At 39.8% G+C, this 14,344-nt stretch overlaps 1 protein-coding gene across 1 annotated transcript in view; it reads right to left on the bottom strand.

The window, feature by feature from the left end:
* bsnb (bassoon (presynaptic cytomatrix protein) b) overlaps positions 1–12,780 on the bottom strand; it is a gene marked incomplete at both ends in the record, with an annotated part of 83,376 nt that extends 70,596 nt beyond the window's left edge. The window contains 2 exons of the mRNA XM_080025437.1: positions 3,971–4,361; positions 12,602–12,780. Of these exons, the coding sequence (XP_079881563.1) occupies positions 3,971–4,361; positions 12,602–12,780 (570 nt within the window). The remainder of the gene's footprint in view (positions 1–3,970; positions 4,362–12,601) is intronic.
* Positions 12,781–14,344: the final 1,564 nt, after the last annotated feature.

The following is a 14,344-nucleotide window of genomic DNA, read 5'->3' as shown; positions in this document are numbered from 1 at the left end:
GGTCTGGACAGGTAGAGAAAAGTGGGGTTTTACAGCTGAAAATGGGTCGACTGAAGTCAAATATTAAAGTTGCCACTCAATCAAAACAATGTGCTGAAAGACACAAAAAATGCTCTTTGGAACTGAGGGGTACTGCTGGGTTGGGTGGGATTATCTGCCTATTTTGTCACTACGAGCAGCAACCCCTTTCACATAAAAACAGTAGTGTAATCCATTTTTAATATAAATTATTGATTAGCGCAGCTTTAAAAGGACAAAATATAAATCTAACTAAGGATACAATTTACAAAAGTTGTGTCATCTTAGTTTGTAAAATGGAAAATACTTGGAGTCCAAACAGACGCCGCGTTTTTGGCTTGTTTGGTACGTATATCTATCAACGGTGGCCACCTACCTGATTTATTTTGATCGGGGAGGAAGAGACATATAGAGAGCCTCTGCAGAGTCTTTTGTGCTCCCACACATTTGTTAAAATTATTCCTCAGCTTGTTGGTTAAAGGAGAAGAAGCAGTTTCAAAGCACCCTTCAAACAAACGCATTAAAAAGTCATTGTTTCAGGACTAGTTCAAAGGATGTTACAAATCCATCTCTGGCATGTTTTGGCAGTGCTTATGGCTCCATCGTGTTATTTATTTATTTATTTCTACATTTAGAATTTTCGGAATGTGACGCTTGAAGCTATATAGTGTTGCATAGGGTTAGCCTGAACACACTGACTATAATGGTTACTTTATGATGATGCTTCTCTCTCCCGTTTTGTCTCACCCTGTGCTACCACAGCTCTCTCTGCCTTTTTTTAAAGCTATGGCTTCTCAGGACCAGACCATCGCTTAGACAGAAGGAGGGTAACAACTATAAATAGAAATTGGACCAATTATAAAGCAGATGTTCCCCTGTATGATGGTGGGAGATCACTGTCAGGTGTGTCATGTGTCTGTGGCACGTTAACTGTGTACCTGAGCTCGCTGTGGTTTTTATTCTTCGTATGCGACTTTCTCGTTTCCCCTCTATCAAAATATCACAATGTTTTTAATTGAATGCCTTCGTCAAAGCATATTTTTTCAAACACTAACCATTATTTTCGATCTTGCTGGTATCTACATCCACAAGTTCATGTGATCGCTGGCTCCTTCTCAACAACTCTAAATAAACCTTGCTGCCTCACATTGACTGAAAGCCCCATAACAGACTGTGGCATATAACACGTATTTAATTTTTCTCTAAATTGCATTCCCCTTGCCAGGTTGTTTAACGCAGCTCAAACTTGTATTTCAAATCATTGTTATCATTCCTCAAACAGCCCAAAATGATCAGGGATTTGTCTGAGAAATTGTGAGAAAGTTATGAGGACTTGCTAAAAAAAATGCTCTAATTCATACTTGTGATTCCAGGCTGGAAATACCATTTGGGACTTTCTGGTGAATAAGATTCAGCTGAAATATCCAAATATGGAATTGTCCTCGGTTACACATTAGTCAGCACTGCCATATCTCTGTAATTTGAGGGGAAACCCTCTTCAATAACAGATTTTGCTCATATTATTCCTGCAATCTGGAACAGTTCCATCACTGTCTGCAAACTATTTGTAAACAGAAACACATCTCATACACAATTCAGGATGTAAAAACAAACTGAGTGTGTTATTTTCAAGAGGCAATTCTGAAACAGCAATAAATTAAATACAGTTAAATACAAGTGATTTTTCAATCAAAACATCAGATACAATTGAAAAACAAATGGTATAGTTCTAAAAATCCTGAAAGTCAGTGCCCTTTAAATGTCAAGAACATCTGAGAACATTTCACTCCAATCTCCTGCTAACGCTGTAATCGTAATTCCAGTCATCGCCATCTTCAACGTTATCATCACCTCAATCGACAACAACCCGACCATCATCAGTTTCCCTGATGAGCGATACGTCTGTGTTAGATCTGGTGCAGCAAATGCAAAAGGCCCAATCCATGCTAAGTAGGTTAGGGGGGTAAATCTTCAGGTCTCCAGAGGCTGAGCGCTCTCCCTCAGTGTCTCTCTCCCTGTCAGCATCTGACAACCTCACCAAGGCTGAGCTGCAAAATACCCATAACATCCACCTCCGCAACTCTCTTTACCGCCATACTCTCCGTCACTCCCTGCCACCACCTACTTTTCTTTCGGAATGCATCTTTATTTTTTTATTCCCTCCATCTCCCACGACTTCCTCTTTCCAACTCCTGCAGAGCCTCCTTTCTCATGCACACAAATGTGCACTGATGCAAGCGCTATCTTTTTTGCACACATCTTGAACAGAGAAACTAACCATTTACTCCCTGAATCCCAGTATTTATTCAGCCTACGCCTACGGTTGCTCTGGCAGCCTGTAGGCCAGCGTAACTGTCATTGCATCTTGGCGGAAATTTGTAAAGTGACTCACTGGAGCTGATTTGAAACTTTATGACAGATGACATGGCCACACGTGACTCACACTGAAGCATAGCTTAATTCAAATTAAGGCAAGTGATTTATTTTAGGATGGAGGCAATAGGGTTTCTCAGCTACCTGTAAACAGTGATGACTGTTTGGATGCATGATGTATTATTGTGAATGATGGGGAGATGTGTTCGGTTGTATCATAAAAGGTTTTGTTTGACACAGGCTCTGGGCATGATTCAAATGCTCACTATTGCCTGTCAGAAAGGATGGATATAGCTTTTTTTTCAAGTGTGATGTACATTTACATTGTAGCTATAAAAGAACGTAGCACTTAGCTCAAGATAAGGGCCTCACATTCATTACAGCTAATAGGAGGTGACCAATATGTGAACAGGGCACATCGGCAAAGGACTGTGTGACAAACCCGTTCTTTGGGGATGAAAGATTGTGCGCCCACCAGATCATTAAACGCTGCATCAATCAAGGCAAGGAACAATGGCTGCAACAGCTCACGACCAGCGACTCATTCCCATCCTCACACAGTTTCAGTTGGTTATATCCAGTGAGTCAGTCACAGCCAACTTGACAACATTAGTCATCGCCAACATTACTCACTATTAGTGTTAAGGAGAAATAATTACCACAGGACAAAATGTAGCATCTGAATCACTCACTATAACCAAAATGTTAAACTGACTGAAAGAGACTCCTATCAATATTCTTTACTACTACGCCAATATAAGCGGACTGAGCCACACCGAACCGAGCCGCTCTGCTCGGTGGAAACGAGGCATAAAACACAGCATATAAGGTCTGCACTGACGTCACTTTTTCACATGGGACCACCTCGCTCGCCACCACCTGCTAATGGATACTATGTATAGGTAGAGCCGTTATACAGGGTATCGTATATGGTATGGATGTTGTGAATAATTAAAGATGATCTGTTCGATGCACCTGACATTTTATTTACGTAACATGACTCATATACAGTATATACACAGTATATGAGTTATATGTGTGGCTCTATATTGGTGAAATAAGGTTACACCATTCAAGTCTGAAGGCATAGACACTCCTGGTCCTATTTAAAGCAGGATTTATCAGCCTGATCACAATTAAATTGAATAACCGGGTTGTCCTTGTCCCTGGAAGATATTTGCAAAAGAAAAAATGTCATTACAGGTTTCATTCAGAAACTATGTTATTCAACGTCACACAGCCACCCCTTTCCTTCTCTTCTCTTTAGCCTGTGGGCAGTATGTAATGCGGTATGCCTGTATTCATTCTGAATCTCTTCAGTCCATTGCACAAAAGTTTTCCCTTTTTTTGTAATTTTAGCAGCGTGTCTGAAACCCTTTAGTTTTCCATGTGAATGCATCACGCCAGACGCTGACAGAGTGACGGTGGTGGTGACAGACGCACACCACGTATACAATGTTTGTGCAGTGGGTAATAATGGATAAAAGTAGAACTGGGTGCAAAAAATTTAAACATTCCCCTTTAATTTAAAATGTTAAACATTATTATCCTCCTATTTCTGCTGAGCAGCGCTGCATACCTCTGTCAGGTGAGGGTTGGGGTTGAAGCCACACTGGTTGCACACCATGAAGCGGCACTGTGTGCAGGTGTTGTAGGACGGCTTGTCATCCCCATTGCCTGTCAGGTCGGTGGTTTTGCAGACAGGGCACAGTTTGCTGCTGGGCATGGGTGCAATTTGTGGCACGGAGTAAGGGGAGGTGGGGACACTGCCTCGATCCGGGGACGCAGACGGGGACCTCCCAGTCCGGCTGCTACCCACATCCACCTGAAGACTCTTCCGGGCCACATGACCCTGGCCCTGCTCCCCGTGAGGTGCTGCATGCTGAGGGGTGTCATGGGAGGCCAACCTGTCCCCTGTCCCAACACCACTCTGGACTCCTGCTTTAGGTCCTGGGTCTGACGGAGGGGCTCTGGAAGAGATAATAAAGAGAACACAACAGTGGATATCAGACCTGGGTACTGTTTAAGTTTAACTGAATAAATGTAAAGATCATCACATCAGCTCAAGCACTATTTGAACTATATTACTGAAATATACAACTATATTTTGCCTAATACAGTTGTTTACATTAGATGGCATACAGCTGAGGCTTTTTGAGCTTCCCTTATTTAAAACAGTTCAAACAGCATTTCAGTATTTGTATTGATTTATTTAGCACAAATGCCTATATTCCATTCCAAGGGCACTTATTTCTGCATGGATAGTGAGACCTTACCGTATTTGTCAGAGAAATGAATCATGAATACTGCACTAGGCCATTTTCGCATGGATTAATTCCAAATGCACAAATTGAAACTAAAGTAAATCCAGTAATGCAATGCAAAATTACACATATTCACTATAGGCTACTTACATGTATATGATAGCTACAGATAACCCTGTGTTCTGCATTTGGCCAAGTTCTCATCCACGGACCACATCAAACCTAATGTTCTCTTTTGCAAAACAGCCGGAATTTTTTTTGCATGTCTAATCTGATCCATCTCTAGCAATCTTCAGCAAACATGTCCAGGCATCTAGCATTCATTGTGTATAAACGGTACATCTACTCATAATAGCCATTTTTATATTTGTATTTAGATATAGAAAGTAATTCTGTATTAGGTGGTGCTATATGTACACAATATGGCAGTGAAATGTGGTTGCAATCTCCAGGAAAGCTAATAAATGGGCCTCGATCTTATTTTTACTTTGTCCCTTGTCATTTTCATGGTCAAGGATGAACTTTAATGCCAGGCATAAAAAAGATATATATATATATTGAATAAAAGAAACATCTCTTCAACCGGCTGCGGTCTGCATGTACAAAATGTCATTGAACATTGCAATTGTAATTGTATGTATATTTATTGTTTGACTACAACTCTGAAATATACGTCTATTATGTAATAATCATTTGATACATTTGAATTTGTATACCTTACATTCCCCTTTTCAGCTCTTTCTTTCACAATGGTCCTTTATGTCCTTAAAATATACTCACCCCTAATTTAATTGACATACAAGAAACCATTAACAAACACACCGAAATGGAAATTCACTGCAGCCCATCGCAGTTACTTAATCACGCACTGTCACAGACATTTCACTAAAGTAATCACAAATTTTACAATCTTGAAACATTGATCCAAATTCATCTAAGTCAGAGTTTTAGAATATCAAAAATCAACACGCTCAAAAGTTGAAATAAGATATAGCATTATTTCATCTGACCAAAATGTACGACCTTTTAAAAGAGATTTCCGCAATATTTTTTTAAGCTTCTCTCAGCTTAATTGTTCTTTTTCTTCACCTGCATTTAAATCAGCAACACCAATTACTGTTTAACATAACTACTGCAGCCTTTTGAGTAGATTGTAGAGAAAGACAAAGGGGGTTGATTGGAGAAGAATGGTGACTACCAAATGAGTAGGGAAAAGATTAAGTAAGTGATTGAGCAAAAATGTAGAAGTTTTGAATTGTTTGGTTTGTTATTAAAGAAACCTAGATCTTAGACCTCCTAAAATGTCTGCACTGCAAACATAATATATGATATACAGTATGGATTATGCATTTTATTCTAAGTATGTGTTTTAAATGATCTGCATTTAATGTTTTCTATGAGCCTTCTCTACTTAATTCTGAAAGGAGCAAGACATATTTTTTAGTTGTACATTTTGTAAACTGTGAGATGCGTTAGGTTCATATGCCATTAAAATATTTTCATATCGGACTCCTCAAAATGGTTGGCCAACAGAGAAGCATAGGTTGAATATTTTGTATTGCCTCTATCAGTGTATGTGTTCAGTTCACTGTTTGTAGCTGTGCTGGCCTCCATGATGTGTGTAGGGAGGAACAAAGGTAGTGTATCAGACAACAGTATTGGGAACTTTTGGTTACATTTCTCATATGGGCCCACCCCTTCGGGCATCAGAGCCAATAGTTAAATAGTAATGCAGGGGTTCTTCTATTATAACAATTTATAATTTGGTCATGCTTATCATATTCAAAGACAGGCAATGCTGCAGCCCTGCATGCACAGTATAACATAATGGGGCAATATAGGAATTAAAAAAGAGCATATTAGTTTAGCGATTGTGAGTCCAAGCTGATGATCTAAGCTGCTGCACACCTCCCTAACCTTTTTACCTGTGTCCACTGTAGTGAGCCCATCAGGAAATCCTTCACTTTTCAAACCACTACCATACAGTTACATTTGAAATTCAGCACAGTCCTCCTGACAGTGCGACCACCATTCTCGCAGTTTGAGGCTCAACTGGCCTTTTGAACTTGAGGTTATTGGTAAAACTACTGACTACAGATACAGGGATTAGATAACTGAATTCAAAATCTGCCTGGTGTCCTTGCAATATAGATGGTAGTTTTTCATAAAAAGTAATGCATCTATAGCAAAGACACCAAGTGAAGTCTCTTATGATGTATACAAAAATTTGGGCATGTTGTGATGAGATTCATAAAAAGGAAGACACCCTTTCAAAATATTTCTCTAGTTATTCTCATCCATCAGCAAATGGGACAACTTGTAGCTTTGTGTTTTACACACTACAAATTGCTCGCTGTATCACAAAGCGTACAGTGAAGGGTGCAAGGGTTTGTAAGCTGCCAATCTTCTTTAATGGGAGCTCCCTGTGAAACTTTCTATCATAAGGAAGCAGAAATAAATTCCCTATACGGCCTCATTAATAGATGTGACAATATTACAGTGTAATTTAAAGGAATAGTTTGACATTTTGGGAATCATGTTTATTATTTGACTTGAAGAGAGTGAGATGAGAAGAGTGATGCTACTTTCATGTCTATCCATTAAGTATGAAGGTACAGACAGCAGCAGGATAGCTTAGCTTAGCACAAATACTTCAAACAGGGAAGTAAAGCTAGCCTTGCTCTGTGTGAAGATAACAAAATCCACCACTAGAAATATCCCAATCGTTGGTGGTTGCCTGGCAACCGCATATTAACAAAGCTTCAGGAAAAGACTGCTCCCGGGCCACAAAATAGTCATCACATAAGGCCATGTGTATCTTAATGAGTGTATTTCAAACTGTTCCTAAAAATACAAAAGAGAATGAACACACTTGCTAATGAGCACAAAGTGGACATCATGGTTTGAACAGACTCAGCAAGCTTCTTTAAAAATTAAATCAGTGGTACCATCAGGAAAATCTCTGCAGCTAGACGTAACAATTTTTCTATTATCCTCTTGCAGTGTTGCGAGTATATGTTGGTACAGAGTGCGGACTCATTACATCATTTCACTTATATTACACAGAGTGAGTGATTAGTGAACAATTAAATTGAGTTATACTTAGACTTGTATAACATGTAGTTAGGAACAGGGTAAATTATCTGTACGCAAATTAATTTTAGCTTGACAGTGTATATAAGTATCATTATCCCTATAATGGAGAGTCTACTGTATATGTCTAATTGATTTACTCCTCTGTCCACTGGAAAAGAGAAGGGGTAGCTCAGGCTTCTGAAACATATCTTGTGTCGTCCATTTAGTAATAGTTAGAGGTCAAAGCAGAGAGACAGTGCATGAATCAGACTTGAATGCTTATTTAAATGCTTAATTTATTTGTAATGGTCAAATGCATGTAAACGGAATCAAGTGGAGCATAATTCCACTGAGAAAATGTATGCTCTCATCAACACAGCACAAGCACTGACTTTTAGGAAAAAGGTGATGATTAATTTTCCACAAGGAAATACTTGAACTTTATAATTATTTAACAACGCTGATTTCATTGTTATGCTGTGGCTGCAGAACACCTTCTGTTGAAGTGCTAATTTCATGAGTTCTTACAGCCAGAAGTAAAGTGAAACAAAGAGGACTTGATACAGATTCAAATTATTTGATTTATGTTAAGAATAAAGACAAATTTAATTTTTTTACGACAATTTTGAAATATAGCCTATAGAAATCAAAACAGCAAACAGTCATTTTTGCTGCATTCACAAGAAATTAAAAGGAATCAGAGACTAAATTAATGTCAAAATGTTTTACAACTTCTATCATCTAACACTCAATAGAGGCTGTGATAAACAGACCCAAGTCAAGGCTGTTACAATATTCACTCTACTAATTATTGGTGGATAGCAGTTTTATAAGCAGGGACTATTCTTATTTCCATTACTTGCTGGCATTTCATCATTTAGTAACTGACAAGCTTGGCAAACCCTCAAAATAAAATTGATGAGCAGCTGAGACATGGATGAGGGAGAGCTGAAGAGACAATAGATTCTCCATGATGATGGTCAGATGTGAATACAGGAGCTGTAGTGCTGAAACTTTAAATCTCCCCCCTGCGGTGCGTCACACAATAAAAGGCCTGTCACATGAAGCAGACAAGTGGCCCTTATACAATGATCCCAAAGAAGGCACACATAGTGTTGGGTACAGATATGTTTTGTTTTATGGTGATTGCTTCAGTGTCAGTAAGATAAGTGGCAGGGTGCACCATGCATCTCACAAAGTCAAGAGCTAAAAACATATATCTGGTGATCCATGAAAAACCCAGGAGGCTGTTTAACAACTTCACTGCTGCTCTGACAGTATTCCCTGAATATTTTAAGAGTATGCCAACCTTACTTCTTCCATTCCAAAAGAAAACCCAAGTTGTGCCTCTTTTTCCTGGTCAAAACAAAGATGGTAGTCAGGATGACTTACAAAATGTCCTTGCTCAATTCGTACAACCAGCACCAACATTTTATAGAATATATTATTGGGTTTATATTGCTATATTTTTCTTTGTAATATTTGTCATACTTAATAATGCATTCATATTTGCTTGTGTTTTACAAAAAGAGCAGGGTAATTTCTGGTTGCCTGGATTAGCAAATATAATCGCATCTTTGGAAACAGGTTAGTAAGGTAAGTATATTTTTATCTTTTGTAAATACTTACAGTTAAAATAGTCTGAGAATTCTGGAAATATATTCAGAACATTGTTAAGTGTTGTTCAACAGCCTATTGTGTTTTCAAAGATTGTCGGGTATAACATTTTAGGAAAATGGGATGTTCGGCTCTGTGACTCTAATGTCATGGTAACACATGATAGGAACACACTGGGGTGATGTGCACCAATGTTTTTGCTTTCAACTCCCCCAACCACAGTCTCTCCAGCCAAACTACACAGAGGGGCACATGGAAGTCTTTGCATGAAAGACGCATAGAAAAACAGTACAAAATAAGATTTCAGAAGCTTTGATGCCTGACGACACTGACGTCTTTTAAATTTAAGTGTAAGATGTCTACTGGACATCTGGATAACAACCCTACACTGCTACAATGTCTCACAGATAGCCCTTCATTTTCCTATAGCTATCCAAGTGTCATAAATAATAAGAGCTGCTTTTGCATTATTTGTTTGAGTTGTGCTCACCTTTTGGTATTTGTAGGCTACGCAGTGAGCGGTGCTCTCATTGCTGAACTAAATTAATTATGAGGGCATACTGTTTGCACTCTGTCTCAGAACATGACAGTATCTGTTATTTTCAAAGGTTTTAAACTGTAGCTATACTTCTGTTTTTGAGGGAGTTTTGATTTGTATTGATTTGCGTTACTCAGTGGGTGTTCAATGTTTGAAAAGAGTTGATATCAGTGGCATATGTTGGACAGATTGAATCAAGCCACTCCCATCACTTAATAACAAATGCTGCTACATGATGGAGCAAGCACAGCTACTTACTGATTCAGTTGTGGAACAGAAAACATGAAGCGACGTTGAGCACGATGTTGTAGACATAGAATATATCGACCAAAGAAGATATTTCGTACAATTCGGGAATGCTGGTCAGATATGGTCTTCAGGTTAGGATGACTGTGCACTTCAGTCAAAGCTGTAGTGATTAGGGGTGTTAACTATGGGTTTAAACACAATACGATATTAAATCTATTCATTGGACAACAATACCATATTTGCCAATATCACAACGTCTGCCATGATACAACTTCGATTCCGTTTGATTCAGCCATTGTTTTGCTCTGTGAAGCGGAAGAGCAGGGTGACTCTCGTAGCTGCATAAATTCATTGGCTCAGATTCAGCTCTTTGCCTGCGATTAAAGCTGGGGTGGAGGATTTGGGGAGAAAATGGCAGTTGGGATAGAGATTCAAATCCAAATACCTCAACCACTCCACTTGTTCTCTTTGGTCCCTCCCTGACACGCTCTACACCAAGAAAGTCGTGCCAAAATGAATGGACAGTCCCAACAGCCAATAAGAACAGAGAATCGGAACCTCGCTCTGATTGGTCAAAGTGTCAGCTCATGTTAACTTTGATCAATCAGAAATCATATACCCCAGCTTTAATAGAATACAATATGGTCTGAGAAAAAGAACAAAAAAAATGCCAATTACGTTCCCGTTTATATTAATAGATGAAGTCAAAAAAATGCTGCAACTCTTTTTAATTAACATGAAAGTCTCCTATCTACAGGGTCAATCCAGCCCCAGTCTCATTGTTTTTTGCGTGCTCACTAGATCTTTGTGGAAGAGTAATGTAAGGCATAGATTCAGACTGAAGTTAAGGGCCATGATCTGAAGAAAAAACATCAGCCGTATGAGACACCTCAAGCTGGATACCAGAGAAAAATCCACATACAAAATAATCATGAGGCTACATAGGAGTTATGAACTTTAAAACCCTGCTGTTTAGGAGTTCATATAAAAGTCGAACAATGAGTGCTTTTTCCACCCAAAATAAAAACATAGACATTATGAAAGGTGTGCGATTTTCTACTTACAGTGGCAGAACACGTCTACAGGTCACCTTTATACCCTGCAATCACTTTGTGCAATGGCACGAATCGAGCAATAAGTCAGAGACAAAAAGTCAGATTTCCAGAGAAATCGGCTTCAAATTGAAGCCTTGAACAAAGGTTTGCAGCGTGAAGAAATCTATACGTATTATATGGGGGGGGGGGCTAAAATACAGGTGCAGAGAGGCAGTGAGCTGCGGAGGCAAATCCAAGATGCAGCTGTGTCTCTTGCTATGTGCGAATCCAGGTCTGTTGAACTGTGTAATTAAGGCAATATCAAATCTCGTTGGAAGGGTGAACCCTCCTATACACCCACACAGAAAATACAGACTTACAACAGTCTGCTACATGGGATTTTAACACACAAGGATCTGGGGCTGGATGTTGGATAAGGGCTTATAAATGATCTGCCTTACATTGCCTTGTTATGGGCAAACAAAGGGTAAACTGTCTAATATGATTGAAATGTTGTAATGTTAGGCTACACCATAACACTGTTAATGGGTCTGGGCTAAGTGTCTGGATTTCTTAAAGAGAGAAGCCACACCACTCTTCCAGAAGAAATTCCCCCTTGCTCGCTCTGTGCAGTTGATGGCGGTGGAAAACAATTTCTACTTGCTGCATATTGATTTGGATTGATAAGTGAAAAAGCCATGGCATCGTGTAATTCTCACAATTATGCTGGTGATATCTGATGGTAGTACTAGGCATCATAAATACACAACGCTGTCATCAGGATACAGACGTATGTCTCCTCGTCTGGAGGGGAGGTGATTTCTCAGAATTACTTGGTATTTGCTGGCATTTATGTCATAGCAGGTTCAGGAAATCAGCCTTTAAATGGTACTGACTCATACCCCCAACGTGAGATCCAGGGCACTTTGCATCATTTACATCTCTAATTTATTTATCACATAGGCCTGCGCTTTGGGGGGCATTCATATTTTTCAGACAGTCCATTTACATTTACTTTGCTACTGCCTCGCTGTAAGGAGAAAAATATCGCTCACTCATTTATGATACTATAGCCACTGATAGCCTATCTCGGGAGAGCCACCGTGAAAACGGGCGTATTAAATCCTATTGATTCTACCCTAAAGGCGTTGAATATTCAATTTGACTTCGATCCATATTGACATGGAGTAAGAGGTGTGCTGTCCAAGAGCAGAAATGGGACTCAAAAGGGTTGGTGACTTGTGTTGACAAGGATATAGAAATAAATAATTAAGCACCCATTCAAGTCTACCTCCACGCAGTCGGTTGATCCTATATCTACGCTTCTACGTCGTGCAGATGTAGGCTACGGTCGGTACACGCCACGCTGCCGTGTAGCCTCCCTGATTTCCCCCCACAGTTTGGCGGAAAAGCGTCCTAGCTATCGCGGCTACCTGTTAATCCCCGGCCCGGGTCCAGCCCCACTTCCTCCGGCAGGCGCTCCATTGCTTGGCTTGATGAGCTGTCCAGCGTCCGGTGGTGCTGAAATGGAAGCCGGAGCCCCCGCTGCAGGGACGGCGGGGCCGGGCTGTCCCGCCTGTCCCTCCCCTTCCATACTGGCCTCGTTCCCCATCGCCTCGGGATAGGTCTCGACGGAGAGAAACGGTGTTGTAGGTGGTTCTACAGCGGTGGTAAAAACTCAGATGAAACTCAGCGCTGCTCCCCTTCCGCCATCATCACCTACAATTCAGCATCCCGCACGCAGCACGCGCGCTGACGGAGAGGGCGAGGGAGCGCGCTGACGCAATGGGTGGGAACTCGAGTGGCTCGTACGTGCGCGTCCACGGTGCTCGGTTATCTAAAGTCACCACGCCAATACCACTGAGCCCCCCACGGCACATGACTGAAGAAGACTATCGGGTCATCCCTGTCAGGTCCATGGGTCCTCCCTAGTTCACATCCCGTCTTTGGCTCAATTATGTCTTTTACCCATCCATCATTGGCAGCATGTTTACATTGTGACAATCATTTAGCTATCATGTCAACATTTTCGTTCCTTAAAGCCTGCACATGATTGGGCATGCTGATTGTCTAATCACAAAATTATCGAATGCTGACTGTTAAGTAACAAACAAACATAGTAACTAACAAACAATCTATTTATGAATTAATAAAACTATTTGTTTAATTCATTTTAGCAAAAGGTCAAACAATCCCTGGTTTCAGCTTCCGAAATGTAAATATTTGCTTGTTGTCTTGCATGGTCTTCTGTGATATTTAACCAATTTAGTTTGGGGGTTTAGTCTCTTAATCGGACAAAATAAGCTACTGTAATGGGAAAATGTCAGCTAATGTGGTTGAGAAAAATATGCCTACTACATTGTATTTACTATTTTCTGATATAGACCAAATTATTAAGTGAAAATGTATTAATTTCTAGTGAAATTAGATGCAGACATATTCCTTCCTAATTCACACAAAGGTTCAATGGACTATGCATATATCTAAATGTGATATGAATAATATATACTGTATATATAAATACACTATCTTATGATAGCCTAGATAAAAACTGAATTCTCAGCAATATCAACATTGGAAACTGAATGGCAATGTATATGGCACTTTATATCTATGGGCTAAATGATGGCCTGTGACTCTAAGCCAACTTACAACTAGCTAATTGAAAGCAAACTCAGTGACACGTATCACACTAGGGTTTAATTTAACTAACATCTGCGCCTCTAAATGTGTGGCAGAGGAGGGTTTTTATGCTCCCACACCTACATAGGCTACTGTGTGTGCTTAACTATTCTGCCATAAAGCCAGTATCATTATTCCAAAATCATGCCAGTGCTCAAAATGTTAAGATTGATGGTTTTACCCTGCTCACGCTCAACATTTCTTTTAGACAGTTAACAAATTACATTAATGTAAAAAGTATTTACCAATTATGGTCCATTATTTTTTTTTGCAAAATAATAAACTGTAGCTGTTCTGTATCTTAAATGTAACAAAAAAGAGAGAGGGATGTGTGTGTGTGTGTGTGTGTGTGTGTGTGTGTGTGAACTACATACTCATCTGATTACACATGTACATCACAGACATGGCATCACAAAACATCCCTGAAAATAAATCATTTTGTTGTGAATGTCGCATTTACTGTAGGGGAGAGTGGGGTGAGATGTGCCACTTTT

The sequence above is a fragment of the Ammodytes marinus genome, assembly GCF_949987685.1.
Source record: "Ammodytes marinus genome assembly, chromosome: 4".
Lineage (NCBI taxonomy): Eukaryota > Metazoa > Chordata > Actinopteri > Uranoscopiformes > Ammodytidae > Ammodytes > Ammodytes marinus.
Note: the sequence above shows the minus strand (reverse complement) of the source record. Positions and strands in the feature narration are given on the sequence as shown.